Source organism: Netta rufina (genome assembly GCF_964035555.1).
Source record: "Netta rufina genome assembly, chromosome: 21".
NCBI lineage: Eukaryota > Metazoa > Chordata > Aves > Anseriformes > Anatidae > Netta > Netta rufina.
The window spans coordinates 3,536,418-3,559,421 of NC_140145.1; the positions used below are offsets into that span (position 1 = coordinate 3,536,418).

A 23,004-nucleotide genomic window follows, 5' to 3' on the forward strand; every position below is an offset into this window, starting at 1 on the left:
TATTTTATTTTATTTTATTTTATTTTATTTTATTTTTCGTGTGGAGAAAATTGGGTTGGGTGTTGGTAGGGCTTGATATTTTCCTCATGCTTCCTCCAGTCAGCTGTGTGAAGGTTCACATAGCCATGAGGGCCGTGCTCGCTGCCCCGCGAGGCCTTCGGGCCTTCTTGGAAAGGCTTGGAGCAGCTGGTCAGACCCAGGGAAGAAATTGCAATTTTGGAGAGGAGCAGATGTAAACTAACAAAATGAAGAAGTATTTCTGTGTTTTGTGGGTTTGTGGGGGATTTTTTTTTTTTTGCTTGTTTGCTCGATTCTTCTTTTTTTTTAGTAAATCCAGATGACTAACTCAGGGCCTCTTTTCTCCTTCCCTGCAGGCAGAACAAAAGTCTCTGATGATTTGCTTGCTTCAAAAGGTCCCCACTGATTTTACCTTTGGGTCTGTTCTACCATCTCTCATTGTTTCATGTAAGCATTTTCTGTGGTAATTAGGCTGGTAAAAGCATATTCCCTGGTGGCCTTCCTGGAGTGCCTGCCCTCTCTGGGTTGAGAAAGCTCTGCTTGGGGGCAGCATATTTTGTCTCTGAGCGGGGAGGCAAAGAGTCGATATTGTGAATGCTGTCCTGATTATGATGGAAAATCTTTTAAAAGAGGAAAGTTTTGCTGCATTTCCTAGAAGCAGTTCAGGCTATGTTTGTCTGATTTCCTCTGGAAGCTCACAGCAACCTTGACGGTGAATGTTTTGTCCCTGGCTGCTTCCTTCTGGACTCTGCGGCCTGCATTGTCCCGCAGGAACACAGCTATCTCTGTGATTTGCAGATGCAGGTGCAGGCACTTTCTGTAGCTGGACACAGATACAGCCAGAGCTTTGAAGACCAAGACCTTGAACTAGCAGTGGAAGCAGATTAAAAACCCTCTTCAGCTTCCTAAAATGCAACGCCTACAGTCATCAGGACTTATGCGTGAGGCAACGAATGAAAACAACCCTTAGGTTTTTAAAGGCTTTTAAAAATTGTACGAGAAATTCAATATTTTGTTTCCTTGCCTACAAATGATTGCAAACTATCGATATGAATGCCTCTAATTTCAAGGTTTTTCTTTTGGGATATAACAGAATTTAGATAGCCTCTCAGAAGTATGGCCACAGGCAGGGGAAGAACGGACGTGTCCAGCGGGGGAAATACAGCCATCCAGCGGGAATTAACAGAGCAGAAAGGATTTGGAAATTCTAGTTTCTGAAGCTTGCAGCAGGGCTGGATTCAAGGGATTTCTTCAACAGGAACACAGGCCCTAAAAGGTTATTGAACTGTGGAAGCTCATCTGAAGCAGAAGAGTGGCCTGGAGAGGGGCTTAGCTCACTGAGCTGTGTCTTTCCCCCTTGTACACAGCCCATGCCTCAGTTTCCCCACGTGCAGAGCACAAGGACTGCCAGTGATGGTCTTTTGCAAAGCCCATTTGAGATCCAGCAAGTAAAAGTGGCATGGCCATCTGGGTATTGCTGTCATTCAGGGCAGAATCAGCATGGTTCAAAGCCAGAGCGAGCCCTTCCACGTGGCGTGTTAAAACCCTGATTTTTGGTCCAGGTTCTGAGATCCCCCACCCTTGGCACAGCCAGGCCGGCGTGCAAGAGCTGCCTCACTGGTGAGGTGCTGGTGTGGGGCCCGACCCATCCTACCCTGGCAGCACGGCCACCGCCATCCACATCCTCACACCACTGCTTTGGCCTTCCCACTGGCCACAGCTCTCCTTCTGTAACACCTGGGTGCACACTGGGGTGGTTTGTTCGCTTCAGTTTTGCTTTGTGGGAAAACTGATACGGGCTGCACATTGGCTGTAAAGGAGAACAAACAGGGTAAGATGGGAGTATTTCTGTATAGGGTGATAACTGGCTAAGATGGGAGTATTTCTGTATAGGGTAATAAATGGGGTAAGATGGGAGTATTTCCTTTATTATTGAAAACTTGTGAAGCTTCTCTTTTCTACTGGCTCCTGAAGGATTGTGCCGTGTGCCTCCTGAGCCAAACGATAAAATTAAAGAAAATTAAAGAAAAATAAATAATAAAATAAAGCAAATTAAAATAAAGGAAAATGAAAGAAAAACGAAAGAAATTTGGTAAAGATAAAGAAAATAAGGAAGAGATAAAATATAAGGAAAAGATAAAATATAAGGAAAAGAGAAAATAAGATAAAGATAAAATATAAGGAAAAGATGAAATACAAGGAAAAGAGAAAATATAAGGAAAAGATAAAATAAGATAAAAATAATTTTAAATAAAGATGTAAAGTAAAACTAAAATAAAATAAATTAAAATAATACAAAATTAAGATAAAGTAAAGTAAAATAAGGTGAAATAAAGTAAAAATTCAAGACATGACATTTTCAAAAATACAAAGGACCGGGACGGGGGAGGGAGGCTCACGGGCAGGCCCCCTCCTTCCCCTCCGAGCCGCCCGGCGGGGACCGGAGGGGGGCCGGGGGCTGCCGTGGCTGCGCGGACTCCAAGGCCCGGCGTGCGGCGGGGCGCTGCGCAGGCGCGGGCCGTGAGTGGCAACTTGTTTGTGCGGCCGGCCCCGCGCGGCTCGGCTCGGCCCCGCTCCTCTCCGCTCCCTGCCCCTGCCCCGGCCCCGCTCCGCGCCCCCCCGCGCAACTTTGGCACCCCCCGCCCCCGGAGCCGGGCAGGGGGAGAGGAGCCGGGCGAGGAGGAGGAGGAGGAGGAGGAGGAGGAGGGAAGGAGGAGGAGGAGGAGGGAAGGAGAGGAGGGGGAGGGAAAAAAAAATAATAATAAAAGCAACGGCAACACAAAAAGCGAGCCCGGGGCGCCGGCAGTAAGAGCCCCCCCCCCCCCCTCCCCTCCCAGCCCCCCCATTAACGCCGGGGCTAGATGAACTACAAATGAGAAAGAGGAAAAGATGGAACTGCACATCCTAGAGCACAGGCTCCGGGTGGCCAGCATAGCCAAGGAGAGCATCCAGCTCTTCACCTACGGATTGATCAAACTTGCCTTCCTCTCCTCCAAGACCAGGTGGGTGCCGGGGACCCCCCCTTTCTGCCCCCCCCAAAAGGGGACGGGGTTTGGGGGCGCCCCCTCCTCGCCCCCTCGGGGGGGGGTGCAGGAGTTTGGGGGCTCCCTGCTCGGGGGGCACCCCCTGCACCCCGGGGTGCTGCTGCCAGGGGTGGGGGCACCTTGGGGTGCTGCGTTTTTTGGGGGGGCACCTTGGGGTGCTGTGTTTTTGGGGGGGGCACCCTGCTTGCTACGAGCCGGGGTGCTGGCCCCGGGGGACACCTTGCCCCTTAGAGGGGTGTTTTTTGGGGGGGGAGCAGGGGTTGTGCCCCCCGCAGCTCTCCTGCCCCATCCCAAGCTGGGGGGGCCGGAGTTTGGGGTCCCCCCCAAAAGGTCCTGGGGCAGCGCAACGGGAACAGGTGGGGGCCGGGGGGGCAGGCTCGGGGCCACCGCCGGACAACAAAGGCAGCGGCAGGAGGAGGAGGAGGAGGAGGAGGAGTGCTTGGTGCTGGTGTTTTTCCCCTCTTCCCTTTTTTTTTTTTTTTTCCCCTTCTTGCTCTCTTATTTTTTTTCTCTCGCTTTTTTTTTTTTTTTTTTTTTTTTTTTTTCCCTCCCCTCTCCCGGTCGTTGCCGCTCGCTGCCGGAGCGGCTCGTGCAAAGGTTTGCGCTAAAAGGTGTTTTTTTGGTGCTGCCGGATTGCAGGAGGGCAGGGGCAATGCTCGCCTTGCACTTGGTGCTCTTTAAAAATCGTGGTGTTGAGTAATAGGGATTGTGATAGCTTTCTGGAGGAAAAAAAAAAAAAAAAAAAAAAAAAAAAACAACTGTAATGGAAGGCACCGTGAAGAATTTTATTTTTTTCTTAGGGGAAGGAAAGAAAACACTCTGGCCAGTGTTACTGAGTGTGCCTCGCTGCCTAGGCCTTTCACAGCAAAACAACTTGAATTGCAAATGCATATTCTTATGTCTTCACTTCGCTTGTTGACTTTGTTGCTCTATTCAGAAAGAGGAATGGGAATGTAAATAGCACGACTCAAACTCTTCTTGTTTTTCCAGCCTGATAATTGGTATTTCAGCTTTCTCTTCAGATTCATCTTAGATAGCATTCTTGTAATGAAGGTGGGAAATTTTCTTTGGCAGTAGGACAATAATAAATAGATAATAAATTTGCTTTTTATTTCTTAAATTGTTTTATTCCAAGCTGTAATTCAATCCTCTCTCTGCAATAATGCTTATGGATGAATGGACCTATTTGTGGTGTAATTTGATTACAGTCCCTTATCTCACAGTTAAACTTCATGCATTGAAATCTCACTCTGATTTGGGGCTCATCCCATTTGGCTCAGCGCTAACGTTGTTTGCAGCGTAATGCACATCAGCACCTTGTTTACTGCTGTCCCTGAATACCCAGCGGGGTATTAAAGGCTCTTCAATCTTAAATTTCTATTTTTCATGTGTTATTTCATTGCTAATTGAAAGCGGTTGCTGATTTGGTGGGGGGGCTGTTGCTCCCCCCCCGCTGACAAAGTGTCACTGTCGGCGTCAGCAATGAAATCTTCAAACCTGTCACTTCTAATGCATAGGCTGGGGGTTGGGGGTTACTGATTTATTTACGTATTTAAGTTCGTGGATGGTCCTGTTTTCTTTTTGCTTCATGCTAAATTTTGTATCTGTACGTAGAGAGGTGTGAAAGGCTCGGACAGCAAGTGTGCCCTTTGCCCTGCGCTGCGATAGCTGGTCCCGCACTGGGGTGCAGCACTGGGCAGTTCGGGATTCCCCAGGTCACTGGTGTCTGGCTCTTTCCACGCAGTGAGTATCAGTAACGCTTCCATGGAACCTCACTGGTCAGGAAGAAAGCTGTTTGTGGAAAGGTTTTGTTTGGCATGGGGAGCTTCTATCTATTTCCCTTTTGTTGTGTTTTTGCAGAGAGTAGCAATGTAGGGGAAAGAAGGGAAAGCTTGCCTCTGTCGTTCTTGAGACAGCCGATAGTGCTGAGATGTTGCTCTTTCTCCTCTGGGTTTCTGCACCCAAGACCCCTGCCCCATGGACCTTCTGCTCTGATGGATGTGTTTGTGTGACAAGTGAAAGTCTCTGAGAGATGTAACTGAATTTATGGTCCTGCTGGTTTATTCTCACTCTAAGAAGTGGATGCACCCAGGAGACAACAACTTCTTATTAATGTGCAAGACACATTTCCCCCCAACCACCCCACCTGGGAAGGACTACATGGGGGATGAAAGCAGAAGGTGGCCTACATCTCTGCTGGTCCTATCTGATGAGATAAAAATGCCCGTTACTTTTACTACCTATCTTTTTCCCATTGAGACCTTAAACAGAGCTCTTACCTGTGCTGCAAGGCTGCCAGTGAGAAATAATGATTTGAGGGACAGATGTGATCCAGAGAGGTGGCAATGACATCACCAGTATCCTTCTGTTGGTAAGGCAAGAGATTCCACAGCTTTACATAGGCTCTCACTTCTGAGAAGTGATCTGGAAGGAGTATTGGAATATCTTTCACGTTCTCGTACACTAGGGAATAGGGCTGGAACAATTTTTCAAATCTTGTACGTTTTTCTTAATCCTCTTGGGAAGGAAAAGTAACAAATCTCCCTCTCGTTAGTTGGCCTTTTGCCACTTTGTCTGCCCTTGTTCATGTCATGAGTCTTTTAATTTAGCTTCTGTTACAATAGCAGTATTTTTTTGAACAAAGAACAGCAATTTTGGAACTATTCCGATGGCCAGAAGCAAGAAAGCAGTTAACGAGGTGAAGAGGTGAGACCAGTAGTGAATAAAACAGTGGGCTGAACTGAGCTGGAAGAAAAACACTATTAATCATAACTTTGTTAGGTATGAGATATCTTATGCAGAGATGCATTGAGACAGATAGTCAAATGATAGCTAATAGTGAAACCCTGACTTAGTTATGCTGAGCAATGTGCTTTTGGTGCTCTGCTTGTGTAAATAAGTGCAGACCCATTGACTTCACCTGAACTCTGCCAGGCACCCTAGTGGAGGATCAGGTCCCTGTAATGTTTAGTTGCATGCTGAAGATTTGCATGTACCTCATCTCTTTGCTGTTGCTCTCAGCGTCATCATCCTAGTGTTTTACTGATCGTGACCTGTCTTCATTTGGCTCATGGGTTCCTTGGTGCCAAGGATCTTCGCCTATTCAGAAGGTGTGCCTTGTGTTTGTGCATGTAAATGTAACTGTGCCTGGTTTTAACACTGCATCATTTTCTCTTTGTATGTGCCCCTGTAAATGCTCATTCTCTGGGGCAGAGAATAGTGCTCATCCTTCCCACCTGTAGTGCTGCAAGAAGAACAGCTTCCCTCCCACGAAAATTAAGCATCTCCTTTCTACAGGGTTAAAACATCTCATGCTGTCAGATGATGTGTCCCAAACGACCTGCTCGAGGACTTGATAGACATCCTAATGTGCTACCATGCTCCAGCCTTGATCTTTGTCCTGCTTGCAGCACACTTCTAACTATGTCTCCCTCTACAGCATAAGAATTAAATCTGGATGGAGGGGGAGGAAGGACAGTTTCAAGTCTTGGGTAACGCCTGCACTGAGCCACTAGTACATGGAAAAAGTGAGGTTGACCTTGTCTTTTGAGTTTATAAAAATATATACGGAGAGTTCAAGTCCTGGAGAATCAAGTGGGGTCAGGGTTTTTCCAAGCACTGTGTCTGTATAAAGGAACTGGCCTTCATTTGCTGGTTTCTGGGTAATGCTGAGATAGAAAGACCCTTGAACATCTGGAGTCAATGAGTTAACAAGTAGCCTTTCCTCTCTTGGTCCCAGTACCTAATATAAAGGTTTGGTGGTAAACAGAGAATTGAAGTAGTTGAGGGAGAAAGGTGTTATTTAAATTCTAATAATATTAAGTTATAATTAGGATGAAGTTGAGAGGTTGGTTTGTTCACAGAGCTGGGCAGTTAAAATAATAGTAGGTCCTGTGCCTAGCATCGAAAATCTTAAAATCTGTAATTGAGAGTTTTCTGATAGCGTTTAGTTTGTGGTGGTCCTTGTTATTTCAGTGTGCTAAAGAGAAGGAACAAATTCTCCATGTGTGAAGGGTGAGACCTCAGTCTCAGGAGTGTTTAAGGCAGCCATTTCTAAAGCATCTTGGTTTCTTCTGCAAGGCTCCCAGGTCGCCTTCTAGAGGTGCAGTTGCTGCACACCGGTGGCTTCAAGCAGAATCACAGGTACTTTGCAAGGTGCAGATTCCAGACCTGGCACTGGATCCACGAGAGAGAAGAGATGCTTCTCAGAGGAGCCGGGTGGGCTGCAGGAGCCAGGCTGGCCTCTGCCCTGTGCTCAGCACTGCTGTCACGCTGCCTCTGCCAGGGGACGCTCAGAGGCAGGAGGGGTTCTCAGAGAGGTGCTTAAAAATGTTCATTCCAATCAAAGGGTAGTGAGAAGTAAACAGCGATAAGCTGTGTGGAATAAACTGGCTTCTCTCAGAGAAGTGGTGGAGTCACCATCCATGGAGGTCTTTAAAAGACTTTTAGATGTTGAACTTAGCGATATGGTTTAGTGGAGGACTGTTAGTGTTAGGTCAGAGGTTGGACTCGATGATCTTGAGGTCTCTTCCAACCTAGAAATTCTGTGATTATCTCGTATGTGAATAAGCCATGAAGCTAGGTTTGTTATTTTTGCTAACTTTGTGATAGTTTCTTTGGTGATGTGTCCCTTTTGCTTAGTAATAATCGACACCCCTACTTATAAACAATGTGTTGTTGCTATTAATATAAGTGTTTTTCATTCCCTCATCGCTTGTTTACCGTTTAGGTGTCCTGAAATTGGAGATACTGTAATAAAAGATCTATTTTGGATTTCAAAACATAATAGGATGAACAAGTGTTTGAAATATATCTTAAAATCTGCATCATTTAAGGGAGTTCAGGAGATCAGAAGTCCATTCCTTTGGTATAAACTTAGGCAAACAAGGGTCATTTATGTCCCTATTATGAAGTACAGACTGGTCTGCAGCATTGGGTGATCTGGCAAGGATAAGTTACTCCTGTTGCTAAAACCTATTGCTCTTGGCTTCCACCCCTCAGTATGTCCCAGGAAGACCACTGAATGGAGGCTTTTGCGGTGTTGACTCACCAGAACAGGTTGCTCTTGTTTTCCTTTGGTGTGGCAAAGGCTCCAAAATGACTCATTTTTTCTTTTTGGTGTGTGGTATCTGAGGTCTGGGGACTCCTTTTTCAGCCTGGCTGGCTGACCATCGGTTATGGAGGGACCCAAACATTGATGTCCAGATGCCACGGGAGGCTGGAGCAATGTGAAGTCTGGTGGCCGAAGCCACCTGCCTACCCTTCCCCAAAGCACTCAGCCTTCCTGACTGCCTTCCCGTGTCCCTGTGTGGTGCTGAGCTTGCTGCTGCATGGTCAGGACCAGCGAGAGCTGGGGAGAATCAAACAAGTAAGAGGGAGAGCGAACAGATGTTTGTTTGGGCCTAACAAAGGACATCAGCTCTTTAATTGTGAATGTCATCGCTCTATTTGGGGCTGCTGGGCATCCCAGTTACCACTGGGATGTGAGGACATTCTGTGGTATTTTAATACATTAAACCTTGTAAAGAGTAGGTTTCCTTCCTGGTAGTCTCTTACTGTTTATTTTCAAATGTTGTTGTGATTTTCCTTTCTTTTCTGCTCTGACACTGCCCTGGTTTACTCCTGTCTCTGCCTGGCAAGTGTCCCTCTGTCCCCAGCCTGCCCTGAGGCTGGTGCCTGGTCAGAAGCTGTCAGGAGCATTTAGAAAGTAAGTGGGATTCAGAAGGCAGAATCTGGACCAAAGAAGCAGTTCTGGACCAAACTCACAGTGCCTTGTAGCTGGAGAAATGTTTGGTTTAGATGTTGGCTTTTGTAACAGAACTGTTCATTTTGTAAGATTTCCTCCCTTTCCTCTCCCACCCCCCATCTGAACTTGGACATTTGCCTTTTAAATAAACAAACACCTGGCTGTAGCTTGTCCTGGGGTGGTTGTTATTCCTCATTTCCCATGCTGAACTGCTGCTGTCCATGGGCAGAGCTGTTGCACAGATGCAATCCATCATCTGGGGATACGCTACAAGTTCAGTCATGTAGAGGAAGCAGCACTGGTGCCCACTGATGTTGAGCTGAGAAATAAAAAAAGAGGAAAAAATATTTATCTTCTGCCATGTAAATTGTTAAAACTCCCTTCAGCTGAATATTTGTTTATTACTTTCAGATGAAAGTCAATATTTAAACGAAAAATGTGGCTTTTGTTAGTTCCTAGATGGCTTCCTCTGCAAGCTGGGCGCTCTTCTGCTTCAGCAGCAGCGCTGCAGGTCTGCTAAGGATCGCATGACTGTTGTGCATTTGTCATCGAGAAGTAACAGTTGAGTTGTTCATTAACACAATAGCTTGAATCCACAGGCTATTCCTGCTGCTGAGTTATAACTTAAATTAGGCCCCGTTTGATAGCTGGAACTATTTGACAGTGCCTTGTTTGTCCTCTATAAATATGTAGATCTTTTCACTTAATTCTACTCTTTTTTTTTTTTTATATCTGTTGAGCACACTACCTCATTTATCTAATACACAACTCCTTAATCGTCCTGCATGTTTCGATTTTTTTTTAATGTGTTTGGACAAGGGCTACAATTTCTTTTTCAGAGGAAACAGTGCAGATTTGTTCTTTTGTTTACTGCCAACTCCAGAGTAAACTCCAGCTCTGATCTGCTGATAGCTGAAGGCTGGTGAAGGAAGAATTATACAAGAGGAATGTGAGGAAATAACTCCATTCATTGCAGTTCAGAATCAACAGAGCAAAGCCTGTAAGTTGCAGTTATCATTTCAAAGTAAAAAGATCTCTCCTCCCCCAAGCTCAGCTTGGTTTTGTATAACTAACTGTAAGATACAGTTGTTGAGAAAACAACAGACAAAAATGTTTTATTAGGGAACAAAGGAAATAAAGATTGATAAAGCCTTTTTCATGACTATATAGTCCCGTTAGCTTCAGACGTACAGCACTAAGTTTTACTGTGCTGCCCATGGAAACAGAGAATCAGATCTCATTTTTGTGGTCTGATGTATCATAAACATTTTGTACTGGTTGATAAAGTTTTATTTTTACAACCAAAAGAAAGCAATGAATGCCTAAACTTCCTCACCAACCAGATCTTGTTCCTTACTTTGGTTAAATATTCTTAACCGGAGATTAAAATAAAAAAGTCCTTCTGTACTGCAGCCTACTTCAGAGGGCTCCCAGCATTAATGCTGTGCTATTGGAGTTCCTGTTTAGCACAATGTTGGCATGAGGAAATGACAAGTGAGTTGTTTGGTGGCAGCAAACCATTGGTAATCTTTGGAGGACTTTGGGACGTGCTATTGTGTGGATGGCTCAGTTGGCAAAGCAATTGGTTTTCAGACCTTTCTGGACCAATTCAGTTTCGTTGATGTGATGGAATAAGTGTTTTTTAAGATACTTGTGCTATTACTGTCCAGTAGTTGTAGGGAGATGTAGGCTGTAGTTGCTGGTCAACTGTCCTTGGCCCAAATTCTTTTAGTAGAAATTGTTTGTAAAGAAGGAACCCAACTGCTTCATAAGTGTGAATGTGTTTGATGCAGATGTAACTCTATAGGAAACGTTGCTTTTCTTAACCCACGGTTTTAGTGTCCTCATTACAAAGGATACCAGAGATGTCATAAGGTATTGCAAACTACATTAATTTGAAAGTAAAAATGCAACCTTGAAGTGTTATATAAAAGTATTCAAATCGGTGGACTTTTTATTATTATTATTATTAAATGATACTGGGGGCAATTTCTAAAGCTGGGAGGGGAAAATTTACAAGTTTTGACACAGGTAGAACAGTTAAAACGTCTTTTCCGGTCTTTTTTTTTTCTGTTCAGGCTTTTAGAAATATTGTGTCAGAGGATCTGAGCAATGATATACACTGGTTTTAGTGATACCTGAATATTTATTCTAGTTCTGTGATTAAAAGATGAGCATTCAACCCTTTATTATGCTAGAGAATATATCCTGTTTTACAGGGTGAGTTGGCTGAAGTTGACAAGTCAGAGACCGTGATGGAAACGGCCCATGTTAATCTTGTTTAACATTTGTTGTTTTTATTTCTTTTCCTAAAGAGCGATTGACTCTCCTCTGCTGATAGCCTCTAAGGCACTTGCTTGCAAATAAATGTGGTCTCGGCAAAACGAAAAAAGGTTGTTTTAGTAATGAGAAGGATATACTCTGTATGCATCTAAGCAACTGTATACATTTACATAGATTTACTCAGTCTTTATTTTTATGCTTTTTTGAAAATGATGGATGACTTATTTATTACATGATTAATCTTCCAGTTGTGATCTTCTTCACGCTGCTTTTGGGTGGAAATTGGAGTTTGGTTATAACATGGCAAGCAAGCATTTTGATTTGCTGTTTTAAAATAATAAACAACATTAAATGTGCTGAGTATTTAGAAAAAAAAAAGTATGAACCTATTTTGTGTATGCAACTAAACAATTTGTTCTGATCTGTATAAAACAAACTGAATTGATGGTGACGTGAGACTATGCCTGTCAAGAGATTAGAGCTAGTAGATCTCAGCCTCCCACACCTACTTCTTGTTTGCAGACTGGAGGGGAAAAAAAAAAAAAAGAAAAAACAAATTTACTTGCTTTTTCAGTTCCTAATTTGTGTCTCAACCTGGAATGAACTAGTGATCATTCTGAACTAAATTGAGAGAATATTTTCCTCGTTTCAAATTACTCTTCTTGCAGAAGATGCTGTTGCTATTAAAATCTGGCTTATTGCGTAAATGGACTGGTTCCAGTTGCTTTGTCACCGATTTCTCCTCAATTGACTTGTTAAATTTGCTTTGGAGTTTCAGCAACAAACATACTTCCTTTGATAGTTAATTCTTATTTAAACAATCTTCCTTACACGTAAGATGCCATCACTCAAAAAATGATTTCAGGTATCTGAAATCTGTAGATCGGATTTTATAATGTTAAAATAAAATTGTACTTTTAACTGTTTTCATGTCCTAACTACTGGGCTGCAAAATGGGCATGGTAGAATTTCCCTCTCATTGCTGCGGAGATAAATTTGGGACAGACTGTAAAATACTGAGATGATGTGTTTTGAGGTGTGCGTTATCACCCATTTGGCGTTTTCATCAGCCAGGCAGAGTTTTACTGTGCATGACTTGTTTGCGTGAGCTGAGGTAGCAAGGTGGGAAACCATACATGCTTCTGGCTCCTTCTCTCGAGCTCACCATGGGTTTTAGAACAGTTGGTGAATGGGTTTCTGCAGCAAGAGATGGGGCCGTGTGTCCAGCAATGCTTGTCTTTTGTGGACTACGGCACACAAATCAAGACAGATCGCTGTTTCAGTTGAGGTCTTTTTTTCAGGCAAAACTCAGCAGTGTAGACTGTCTGTAGAGATTTCTGTGCAAATAAAATTAATACATTATTCTGGAAAATGAAATGGATTTGAGTTACAGGCACTGCAGGTGAGGCAACGGTAGTTAGGAATGGATAAAATGATGAGATTCCTTGAGAACAGAGCATTGCTTTTAACACGGAGATTTTTGGTTTAATGTTTACTTTGTTTTCAGTGTCCCTGGCACACAGGTGTCTCAGCGTTTTGATGGCCAACGGGGACCTCTTTGCTAGACCAGAATGATTTTGGCTGAGCAAAGCAGAGGTTTGCAAGAATTCAGCTTGACCAAAGCAAGCGTTATGGTTTATTTCAAGGAGGGAGAAGAACGACAAAGCACGAGGTTGGCTTGGAGACTGAGGTCTCCTAACCACATGATAGCTTCTTGTGGGACTTACGCCAGTTAATGCTGTAGTAGGACCTTAACCTTTTTGTGGTGTTTTCAGTCCAAGCCTGGTACAGTGCTGTCACAGAAGAAGAAAACAGCACATCTTTACAGAGTGGTTGAGGTTGGGAAGGATCTCTGGCCATCATCTGGTCTGACTGCCTCCCCAGCTAAGGCACAATTGAGTGGAGATGGTCCCGCAGGGTGTTGCCCAGGTGAATCCTGTACTTAAAGCCCTGCACGTGGCTTTGCTGTCCTGTGAGTTGAGGTGTTGTTGACCTTCCTGACATTATAACTTTGTTCTGTTTGGCACTGCTTTCCCTATCCTAGTATAACTTGTGATTTAATGTTTCATTTAAACAGGACAATGTGTTTTTTGAAGGTAATAGTGGGGTTGTACGACCTCTTAGCTTTGGAGAGGTCCCTCAGTATGGAAGAAAAACTGTCTGTTGCATTAATTTATTGGTACTTTATGTTTCTTCGTGAGCATTTCATGTGAAACTGCTTATTGGCTGCACATTGTTTAAAGAAAAAAAAAAAAAAGCTGAAGTTAGAGCAGCCTCGAGGCTGCTCTGATTTAAACAAAGTAGAAGCCAAAAAATTCCATAGCTGGATAAGAGCAAAGCTGGCCTTGGGAAAGGGCATGTACTCACTTCTGTATCAGTGCAGGCAGCTGAATTACAATTTGTAGGACCGTTAGATGGATGTACAAGACTAATGAAGCCACTTCAACCCCAGTCCTCGACATGGAAGCTTTATTTATGTCTTTGACACAAGTAAGGGAAAGTATTAGAATGGCATAGAGTCCAAATGGTGCTCGGTTTAGCGCACAGCACTGTGTGGTGGACGGCCTGCAGGAAAAGTGGTGCTTTGGTTATTGCACAGCTCCTGAAATCCTTCTGCAATACTCATCATGCGATGAAACCACACTATATGGAAGAGTTTTCTCTATAGCCCTCATACCCGTATCAAGTTACTCCAACGCCCTGCCTTTCTGAGTGGTTCTCATAATTCCTGTGCACGCAGTCACTTTCTTGGCTTCGTGCCTTGCCACATTACCCATCGCAGTGCTGTAATTCGGGGGCCGCCGGGGCTTGACCCCGGGACAGGCGCTCCGTGCTATTGAGGACTGACGCTGTGTGTCTGGGCAAGGAGAGGGGTCTCGAAGGGAAGGGATGGTGCCGGATCACCGAGCTGTCCCCTGGTAGCTCTTCTGGTGTTGCAGCGTAAGGGAAATAAATACTTCTTTGCGCAGCGCTGTGAAATCAGCCTGGAATGACTAATGTAAAAAGACTTTGTGCGTCCTGTACCCGTCTGAACGGCTTTGTTCTTTCAGATGGTGGCTGGATTGTAATCTCAGGCAATGATTTAAATATGAAATAGTCTCAAAACAATATGGTTATGTATTAGCTTTTAATGGGCTTGTGAAGCAGCGTGTTTTCAATGGGTATCTCATTGTGAAAGTGTACAAGTGATAATGACCTACTTCTTGGTGGGGAAATAAAACAGGAAAAAAAGTCAGAAATGACAAAGTGTGTGTGCATGTGTGTGTAAAATGCCTCGTGTAACATCGGTGGTCTTTGGAGATGTATGTTGGTATATGCTTTAAATTAATTTTCTTCTATGTTTGCAGTATATCAGCAAGCCTTTGAGCCAGTACATCCTTGGCTGTTAATCCATGCTTGATAGCCTTCCGTGGCGCGTTACTGCAGTGCATCTCCTTTTGAGCTCCCCCTGACTGGAACATAACCGTGTGTTTTCTTATGGATTTGTAGATGGCCACAGCACTTAAAACAGTTCCTGACTCTATCTCTAGGCGCAGCCCCTGTTGGCTGGATAGCTGAGGGTGCAGATGGAGGATCGTAGCCAAGCAGTTGAGATTCCTGGCCCCGAGTCAGCAGCTCCCACCTCTGCTGTTGTGGAGGTTGTTGTTAGCTTGCCGAGCGTGATCCAGGTTCAGTGAGGGAAAAAAAGGCACCTCTGAAGCCAAATCATTTTGGTTATGTGTATGGCACGAGCTCACAGACAGCTGCTGTAGTGCAGCTGTGGGATGGCTAATTTTGGAGTCAGGGTACAAATGATTGTTTGACTTCTTACCCCTTCTTTACTGGGCAGGAGAATGGTCAGATGATTCGATCTTGTTGTAGGGATAGAAATAAGTTGTGAAGTATGAGATACATGAACAGGAGTGGTGTTTTCCGTTTTGCCAAACTATAGGATAAGCACATCTTCTGTGTATCACCAGTATCATGTTTTGAGTATTATATTTGCTCCTTTTGTGTTTTTAATTCCAACAATAACGATTTTTTACTTGCATTTGGAAAAACAACAACAACAACAACAACAAAACACTCAATGACAGGAATAGAACAGTTCCTGGATTCAAAATAGAGTGGTACATTTTCCTTGGCTTGTTTAAACATATTACTGTTTATATATTCCTTGCAGGATCAGCACAGAGAAAAGGACAATGAGAGAATTTCATGGTGCTCCTTAAACAAGTCTTACATAAAACAAAGTTTGAAATGAATTAGACTCTACCTTTTAAGCACTTGTCAAATGTTCTCAGTGTCAGGTTTTCTTCCCACTTAATGTTCACTTTATATCAAATCTAATGTGAGGTACATGATAATATTTTCAGAATCACCTAAGTCCCATTTAAAAAAAAATGGCTTAAGCACTTGGCACCCCAAGGCTCATTAGAAGCCAATGGGGCTTAGACTCTGAAATGTCTGTTACTGTGGGAGGGAAAAACGCTTAGGGGCTTTTAAAAGAAAATTGCCTCCTGGACAGGCTTGCTGACAACCTTTCAGGACAAAAGCATAGTGAAAGTGTACCAAAGCCAGGGAGGGGGGGAGGCTTAGTGTAACTTCATGCAGGAAGGAGTGAAGATGCATTGCTGAAAATTAGTTTAGGGAATCAAAACAGGGATCTCTGTGCTCATCTTACCCCATAACCATGTGGGTTAGGGACTTGCTTTACTCCATTTCTCCAGCAGTGCAGCATCAGGCCCCCGCACTGCCCCGCTCTGCAGCTGCAATCCCTGCAGCCGCTGGGTGCTCAGGGGTCACCTATCTTGGTGCATTTTGGCTGCATCTGTGAGAGCTGGGAGACACAGCTGGCTTTCTGCATGGAGGGAGAAACTGAGAGGCATAGAGGGGGTGAGGGACCTGCTCATCTCACAGAGCAGCTCTGTAGTAGGAGCCTGACTCTTTTTTCCATGCCCTGCACCACCACCGCTGCTGAACTGCCTCTTTCTGGTAGGAGTGACAAGAGCCATGTTTCCAGTCTGTGTTTGCATTAGCCACTTGAAATCCCTCTCATCTGACTGCTGTGCTTTCCTTCTCTTTTGCCTTTTCTGTTCCTACTTCTCCTAGGTTCGTTACTGAAGGTGTGCTCTGTCTTCTTTGCTTATACTTTCAGAGAGAAACGTAAGTAGGGTTGCAAGATGTCCATTCGAGCTTCCAGTAATAACAGCAGTCTTCCTGAGCGTCATAAAGAAAACAGCCAGGGATGTACTTGTGAGCATGTGTGTTTTTGAATGCACACACACAAATAAGTAGAAATGTATGTATGTAATATATATGTATATATGTCATTCTGAAGTCAGAGCACTCTTGAAATGGAAATTGCCTCGACGAGAAATGAGAGGTAGCTTGTGCTGACAAACAAAAACACATGTTTTCAGGGGCTCTAATAGCTGTGCTTCAGGACAGAGAATGTCTCTCTTCCCGGTACCCTTCAGATGACAGCTGCCACGACGGGGGCTGGATGTGAAGAATACATTTTCAGGCGGCTGTATCCTGGGTACTGGGGAGGCTGTGGAGCTCTGAACAATAGCAGAATACGGAGCTGCCAGCAGGGAGTCTGAGTGGACAAGTATAATCATGCACTGCTCAGCTTTCAAGGAAATTACAGTTAGTGCACTGACTTGCTCATAATAGTGATGCATTGTTTAGCTTAATAACTTATCAGCTCTCCAGGAACCAGCCAGCGATCACTGTCATCATACACTGCTAATCATTCTGTTCTCACATTGTCCAAAGATGAACTGAGGACCTGTCACATCACCTATAAAACTGGCAAATTGAGTGCACTGTAATTTTTTTTAAGCTAGAAAGAACAGTATTGCCCACCTTCTTTGTTCTGTTGTTTTGTCGTTACGTTTATCATACGTGATTGTGCATGTAGGTTTTCTTTTTTTTAATGTCAGGTTAAAAGCCTAATCTGGAAAGGACATTGCCAAATTGTGTCTTTTGTTGTTGTTGTTTTTCCCCATTTGTAGAGTCTTTGTTAAATTGCTGTTCTTTGTGGTAGCTACTGGGGAACTGAATCTGAAATCTTTTTTTTTTTTTTTTTTAAATGAACATTTGTTTCTCATCAAGCATTTTGGGGCAGAGGGGCAATTTTCGGTGGTGCTGTCTGTAGTACCTAGGCTCCTGTCAATCACTAGTCAACGTGATCTGACAATGGCTCTCTGTAGCAGCAAGGAGTGATTATCCTTGTTACACAAATGTGGAATTTAGGCACGGGAAGGTTGAGTGATTTACCCACAGGCATGCAGGGAGCTGGAGAACAAGAAGGAGAGCAAGGAGGAGAAGCAAGCTGGTTTGAGTCCTGGTCCCAGTGGGCCGTATATCCTCCGTGGACACAGGCTGGCTCCTTGTCAAAGGGTTATTTGTGAGTGCTGAGCTGCTGGCACTGAAGGAGCTATTTCTGATCGTTTGTTCTGAAGGAAAAGTGGCCACTGATACACGAGTAGACTTCACTAGATAATATATCTAAATCTTCTCTTTAAGAGGTAATGTTTTAAACTCTTCTGGCTCTGACTCTTGCTGCTGCCACTGTTGCTTTTTTCCTTACCCGCCTGGCTGTTGTGCACAGCTGGAGTGCAGGAAGGGGGATGAGGTGCTGGGATTTCATTTTGTACTTTGTTGTTGCCTGGTTGTGTGGCTGGGGATGGAAAAAGTGAATGGTTCCTACCTCAGGACCGATCTATGCCGCAGTACCATAGCTAGAGATTCAGGCTAGGTGGCTTGGACAAATCTGGTGCTGTAAGCAGCACAGTACAACCTGGCACGGGCTAACTGCGGCCACGTTTACCATGTTTTTAGGTGGATTTTTGTAGTCCGTGACGGTCTGTGCTGCTACACACGAGAGCCCTTTCTGCGTGTGCTGACAGCCACCGTGGTCAGATGCCGAATAAAAAAAACACTCCTGTGGAGTACTGCAAAACAGCTTTATTTGCTAACCTTTAGATGGCAGATCCTAAAACAGTGCAAAATGTCAAAGCCTTAGGGACACCTTTTTGTGGTCAGCAGGGCACAGATCCGCAAGTCACGGTGGGGGAGATCTCCCACCAGTTCCATGCTTGGGGCTGAAATGAAGCATCTGATAAAGGGAGGGGGAGACAGATGGATGTGCCCCACTGAAGCAAGCCTCCGTACGGTTCTGAGTAGTGCAGGCAGCTGTAGGATAATATCTACTGATCTCAGGGATTGTGCAAACAGTGGGGTGGGCTATTTTTATTAGACCAGAATGAGTACACTGGGATTTAAATGAAATCCTGAGTATTTCAGTGTGTTGTGTTGTGTTGTTTTTTTTTTCTGTTGTTTGTGGTGTTTGCTTTGGCTTCATCTCTCTCCTGTCTGTCGTAGCTTGAGAAAGACAATTGTATCTTTCCATCGGTGACGACTAGAATTAAAATAGGAAGGAGCCTTCTGCTGCAAGATTTATTGCCTGGCACATCTATGTTGTCTGATGAAATGTCATCTTTCGTTATATTTTGAGACGATGCTGCCTGACTACGATATCTCTGAACTGCGCGAGAAAAACATTTGGCCACACCTAATCTTGTCAATTATTGGGGTATTCTTTTAGCTCATGTGATGTAAGTCTGTGTATATAGTATTGAAAAAATTAAGTCAAGCCTCTGCTAATAAACAGAAAAGATCAGGTTGTTGTGAAATGGTCCATATAGAGAGTCTTGTGTGTGCGGTGGATGAATCCACTCTTTCTGGTAGCAAGAAGTGAGAAAAATGCTGAGTAAATATCTCTCGTCCCCAAAATCAATTTCCAAAATAAGGACATACCTGGAGCTTACAGGTGTGTCTTTCTCTTCCATGGGAATATTTCCCACTTATCCAGGAGTCTGCTGTCTTCCTTCAAAAACAAACTAATGTTGTTCAGGTTGTTTCTCCTGCAAATAAATCCTGTTTTTTTGGCTCCAGTTGCTGTAGGACCAACAAATGGCATTAGGCCTAAGTTCCGAGGTGGTACCATTTAACTGTGTTTTGCATTGTACAAAGCTAAAAAGCACAGCCAGCTGAAAACTAGAAATAGTCAGGTTGAATAGTAAAGCCTAAAGGCTGGTATGAAATAATGCCAGCATGTACTTTAAAATAGCGTAACCACTGCCTAATAAGTTACCTTACTGTTTATATTGAAAAACAGCTGACTTTCGCGTTATGCTTGACTAGAGATTTCTTGTGCAAGAGGTATTTTTTTCTTCGTCATGCCTACAGATACAAGAGTATAAATGTCAATATTCAAGGCAATTACTTCATTACAAATCTGCTTGGAATGTCCTGATAACCCAGTTCATACCTGGCAAATACAACAGGTTTCTTTTCATTGATTTCAGCGAGCTAGTACCCACGCTGAAAATCTGATGTGAGGGGGAATGTTTCTGCAGACTCCAGTTCATGAAACCTGGACAGCAATACAGCTGGGGTGTCTGGGAAAATAAACCATTTTCCTGGGTGTAGCATGCATGAGGATTCTTGGATTAATTCATGCAATATTCAAGCCAGCTCTTGATTATCTCCGGGTAAATTATGTAAATGGTGAAGTTCCTGTACGAAGAGGGCAGAAGCACACCCAGTCTGGATCTGGATGAGCAGACTGAAAGCAGTGTGCTGCCTTCTGCTGGCGTTACATCGCCCATTTCCCGGCTCAGGAATCTCAGCAGGCAAGGGGATTGCTGCCTGTTCTTCCACCCCCCAGCCTGTTCCAGGCTCATTTGTATGATTTCTGCTACTTAGTTTTATTTTGCCAAGGCTCTCCCACCCATCCCTTTGTTCTGCATAACTGATGTTTGCAGCACTCCTGTCCTGTTGCTCAGCAGCTCCACCACAGTCTGAAGCCGTTGTGCATTGTGGTGAGCGTGGAGATATGCTGGTACGAGGGTCTGCACCCTCAGAACTCTGTTACAGATGTTTTGTTTCCAGCTCTCATAGCTGCTCCAGAGCAGGATTTGATGCCTTGTGCTGAGAATAGACCACAATACTTCAGAGCATCTCAGGCTGCTAGGCAGGAGTTGGATGCTGTGCTGGGGGAGTGAGGGTGTAAGGAAGAAAAGGTGTTAGCCTTGACGAGGTGTCTAGGAAAACTTGCATGTAATTTTTTGTTTTGGTCAAGTTTTATTTATAAAACTGGGCGGGAACGTCCCTAATGTCCTTCCTACACATCTGATGTGCAAGCTTAGGTGAAGAGATCCATCTGTTGGGTACAGGTCACGGTGTTGCTGACTTCTTTACGTCTGCTTTGCTTAGAACAGGAAAAATTGAAGTTTGTAGTACTTAAATAATTCTGGTTAAAACATAGTTGTTTTCTCGTCACCAGCTCTCTGTCTTCTTTATAATTTTGGTGCTTCATTTGGTCCTTTTTTCAGGAATGCTGTGTGGCTGTGTTACAGGCCCATCAAAAGCAGTGGCTATATTGACATTAATTGAAAGGGACAGACTTTGTCCCTATCTGTTGATAGATTTGAGTGTTACTTTCTCTTTTCCAGCACGTTTACATTCATTTCTTTATGGCCCTTTGAGTAGTAGATGCTGCCTACTGTACACACGGCTCCAGAATAAAGCTTTATGTGTCAAGAAACTCCACAGCAGTTGCAACTTTGCTTATTTGGCATCAGATGAAACTGAAGCTTATTTTACAGAAATCCAGTGAATTGAGTTTCAGCTTTTCTTAGGACTGCTGTGAAGACAACTCCCTTCCCACAGAGAGTAGTCTGGCACGGCAGCTTTCCAGGAAACCTTTAAAAACTGCTTCATCTTGGCCTACCTTCTTCACTACGTGCAACATTACTGTTAAACTTATAGTAGACTTCGGTACAGGCTTGCACACTGACAGGTATAAAGCAACAAACTCTATAAAACTGTTTTATCCCATGGATCTGTGTACCTATGTGGCACCTCCTTCTGAAATACTTGCATCTGTGGAGCAGCTTTCATATTCTGCAGATGACAAACAGGAAGCACGGTTCCTTCTTGATGTCATGTAGAATGATCGGTGTCATTTTATTAACGTTTTTTCTCGTGTACTTCTCCAAACAAGTGGATGTCACGGCTGGGCCCAGAATTGGGAAGAGTCGTCATGGGAGACGGGCTTCAGTGGAAGTATCTGATTTTCTGGTTAGCTGATTCATTGCTGGGTTTCTGAAAACCCCATAAAGCCCTCTGATTGTTTTCTTCCAGAATTAACCTGTTTTTCTTGGTCTGGATTGCTGATACTTAAATAATGACATCCTTCACGAAAGCAGTTTTCATCTTCTCTAAGCAGAAGACAGACTGTTCTCCTCTGTGGACTCATATCAGGATTTGTTCTTTTGGATTGTGCTTTTCTTTTAATAAGAGTCCGGAGTGCTTGGGGATTCAAGGATTGTGTTTATTCATTTTCAAAAAAAAGATCTTGGTCCTTCTTCTGACAGTTTGTCTTCAGCTGGCTGCCTTTAGAAATCAAGTTCTGTGCTGGCAATCCGTCAATCTGTTGTACGAGGCACGGAGTGAGTGACATTACTTGCTTCAACATATCACAACTGTTACACTTGCTCCCTCTTGCCCTGTAGCATCATGTTATGTCAGAGTGTGGGAAGGGGTTGTAGGGCTGTATGTATTTTTGTTGTTGGAGGATCTCCTCCTTAACCTATAGTCTTTTATATCTCAGGCCTTGGAGGTGTTTGGTTCTCCCAAAAATGTGCTGTTTTGAAGAAATGCAACTTGTGCTCAGCTGGCTAAAGCCTTTGCTGCTGCTGGAACAATGGGATTTGTGTGATGCAGCTCAGCAAGCTCCTCAGGGCAGAGCCCATTTGTGTGAGATGCCTGAATGGAGGCTGGAAGCTGCTGCAATACAGCAGGATGGACCAGGCAGGATGAGTGCTGCACAGGAAGACTTGGTACAAGTTACAGGGTTGATATAGGAATTATTACATCAGGTTTTTCAGCCTGTTTTTCAGAAGGTCAAACTATAATTAAAAAGCCTTTTATCTTCTCTCTCCCTCTCCCCCTCCATCCCCCCTTAATCTTTTTTGTTGTTCTTCTTTCTCTCTAGTCTACAGAGAGCAAATTCCTGCAGAATTCCTGGCACGAAGATGGAGGCTGATAACACTGGTGTGTAATACTGAAGTGGGAGCTGAAGCTACAGCTGTTTCATAGTTTCCAGCACAGGGCCTTTTCAGCATAGCTGATGGAGGATTCCTGAGTAAGGCCTCCCAAGGGCAATGTGTGCTGGTGCTGAGCCCCGTTATGTGCCCAGGTGCCCAGCACGGTGAAGGCAGCGGTTGCAGAGGGCTGAGCACTGCCAGGTTGTGCCCTTTGGAAGTGTTTGTGTAGTGGGTACAGAATTGGGAACCAGCATTCACAGCTTTTATTGTATTCTTTTATTTCCCAGCTCAGTAACGGCTTCATTCCAGAGCCTCTCACAAACCGTTCAGGCCTAATCCTGAACATACAGCAGCCCCGAATAAAGTCCTTCCAGTTTTTTCACTGGGGACATAGGATCAGCTTCTTACCTGCTGTTCTCCTCTCACTCAGTATGACTAAGGGAATAAAAAACATCATCTTCATGCATAAAGTGTGAATATTTGTTAATGTTTGGGAAGAGATAACGTGGGCATCTATGTGTGATGTGAGAGACCTGGCTTCCATAACAGGGACTGATGGATTGCAGTTATCAGATGGGCCTTTGGAGCATGGGTCTTTTGGCCTCTCTCATCAGAATACAGTTTTTACATGATTATAGAGGATAATGCTAGAAATGCCTCTGCACTGGGCTTGCCACATGTCCAGATGGCAAGGTCAGTGTAGCGTAGACCTTGCTCGGTTGCTTTGTGTGCCAGGATAAGTGCTGCTGCTTCTATTTGTGCTACTGGCTCAGCTAGAAATCGAGGAGTTCTACGGCTGTCAATAAATTCA

General features: G+C 44.1%; 1 protein-coding gene across 1 annotated transcript in view; it reads left to right on the forward strand.

The window, feature by feature from the left end:
* The first annotated feature begins 2,557 nt into the window (after nt 1-2,557).
* Nucleotides 2,558-23,004, forward strand: part of CASTOR2 (cytosolic arginine sensor for mTORC1 subunit 2) — a 127,933-nt gene continuing 107,486 nt past the window's right edge. Inside the window, exon 1 of the mRNA XM_084299433.1 lies at nt 2,558-3,020. Within this exon, the coding sequence (XP_084155559.1) occupies nt 2,908-3,020 (113 nt within the window). The 5' untranslated portion in view covers nt 2,558-2,907. The remainder of the gene's footprint in view (nt 3,021-23,004) is intronic.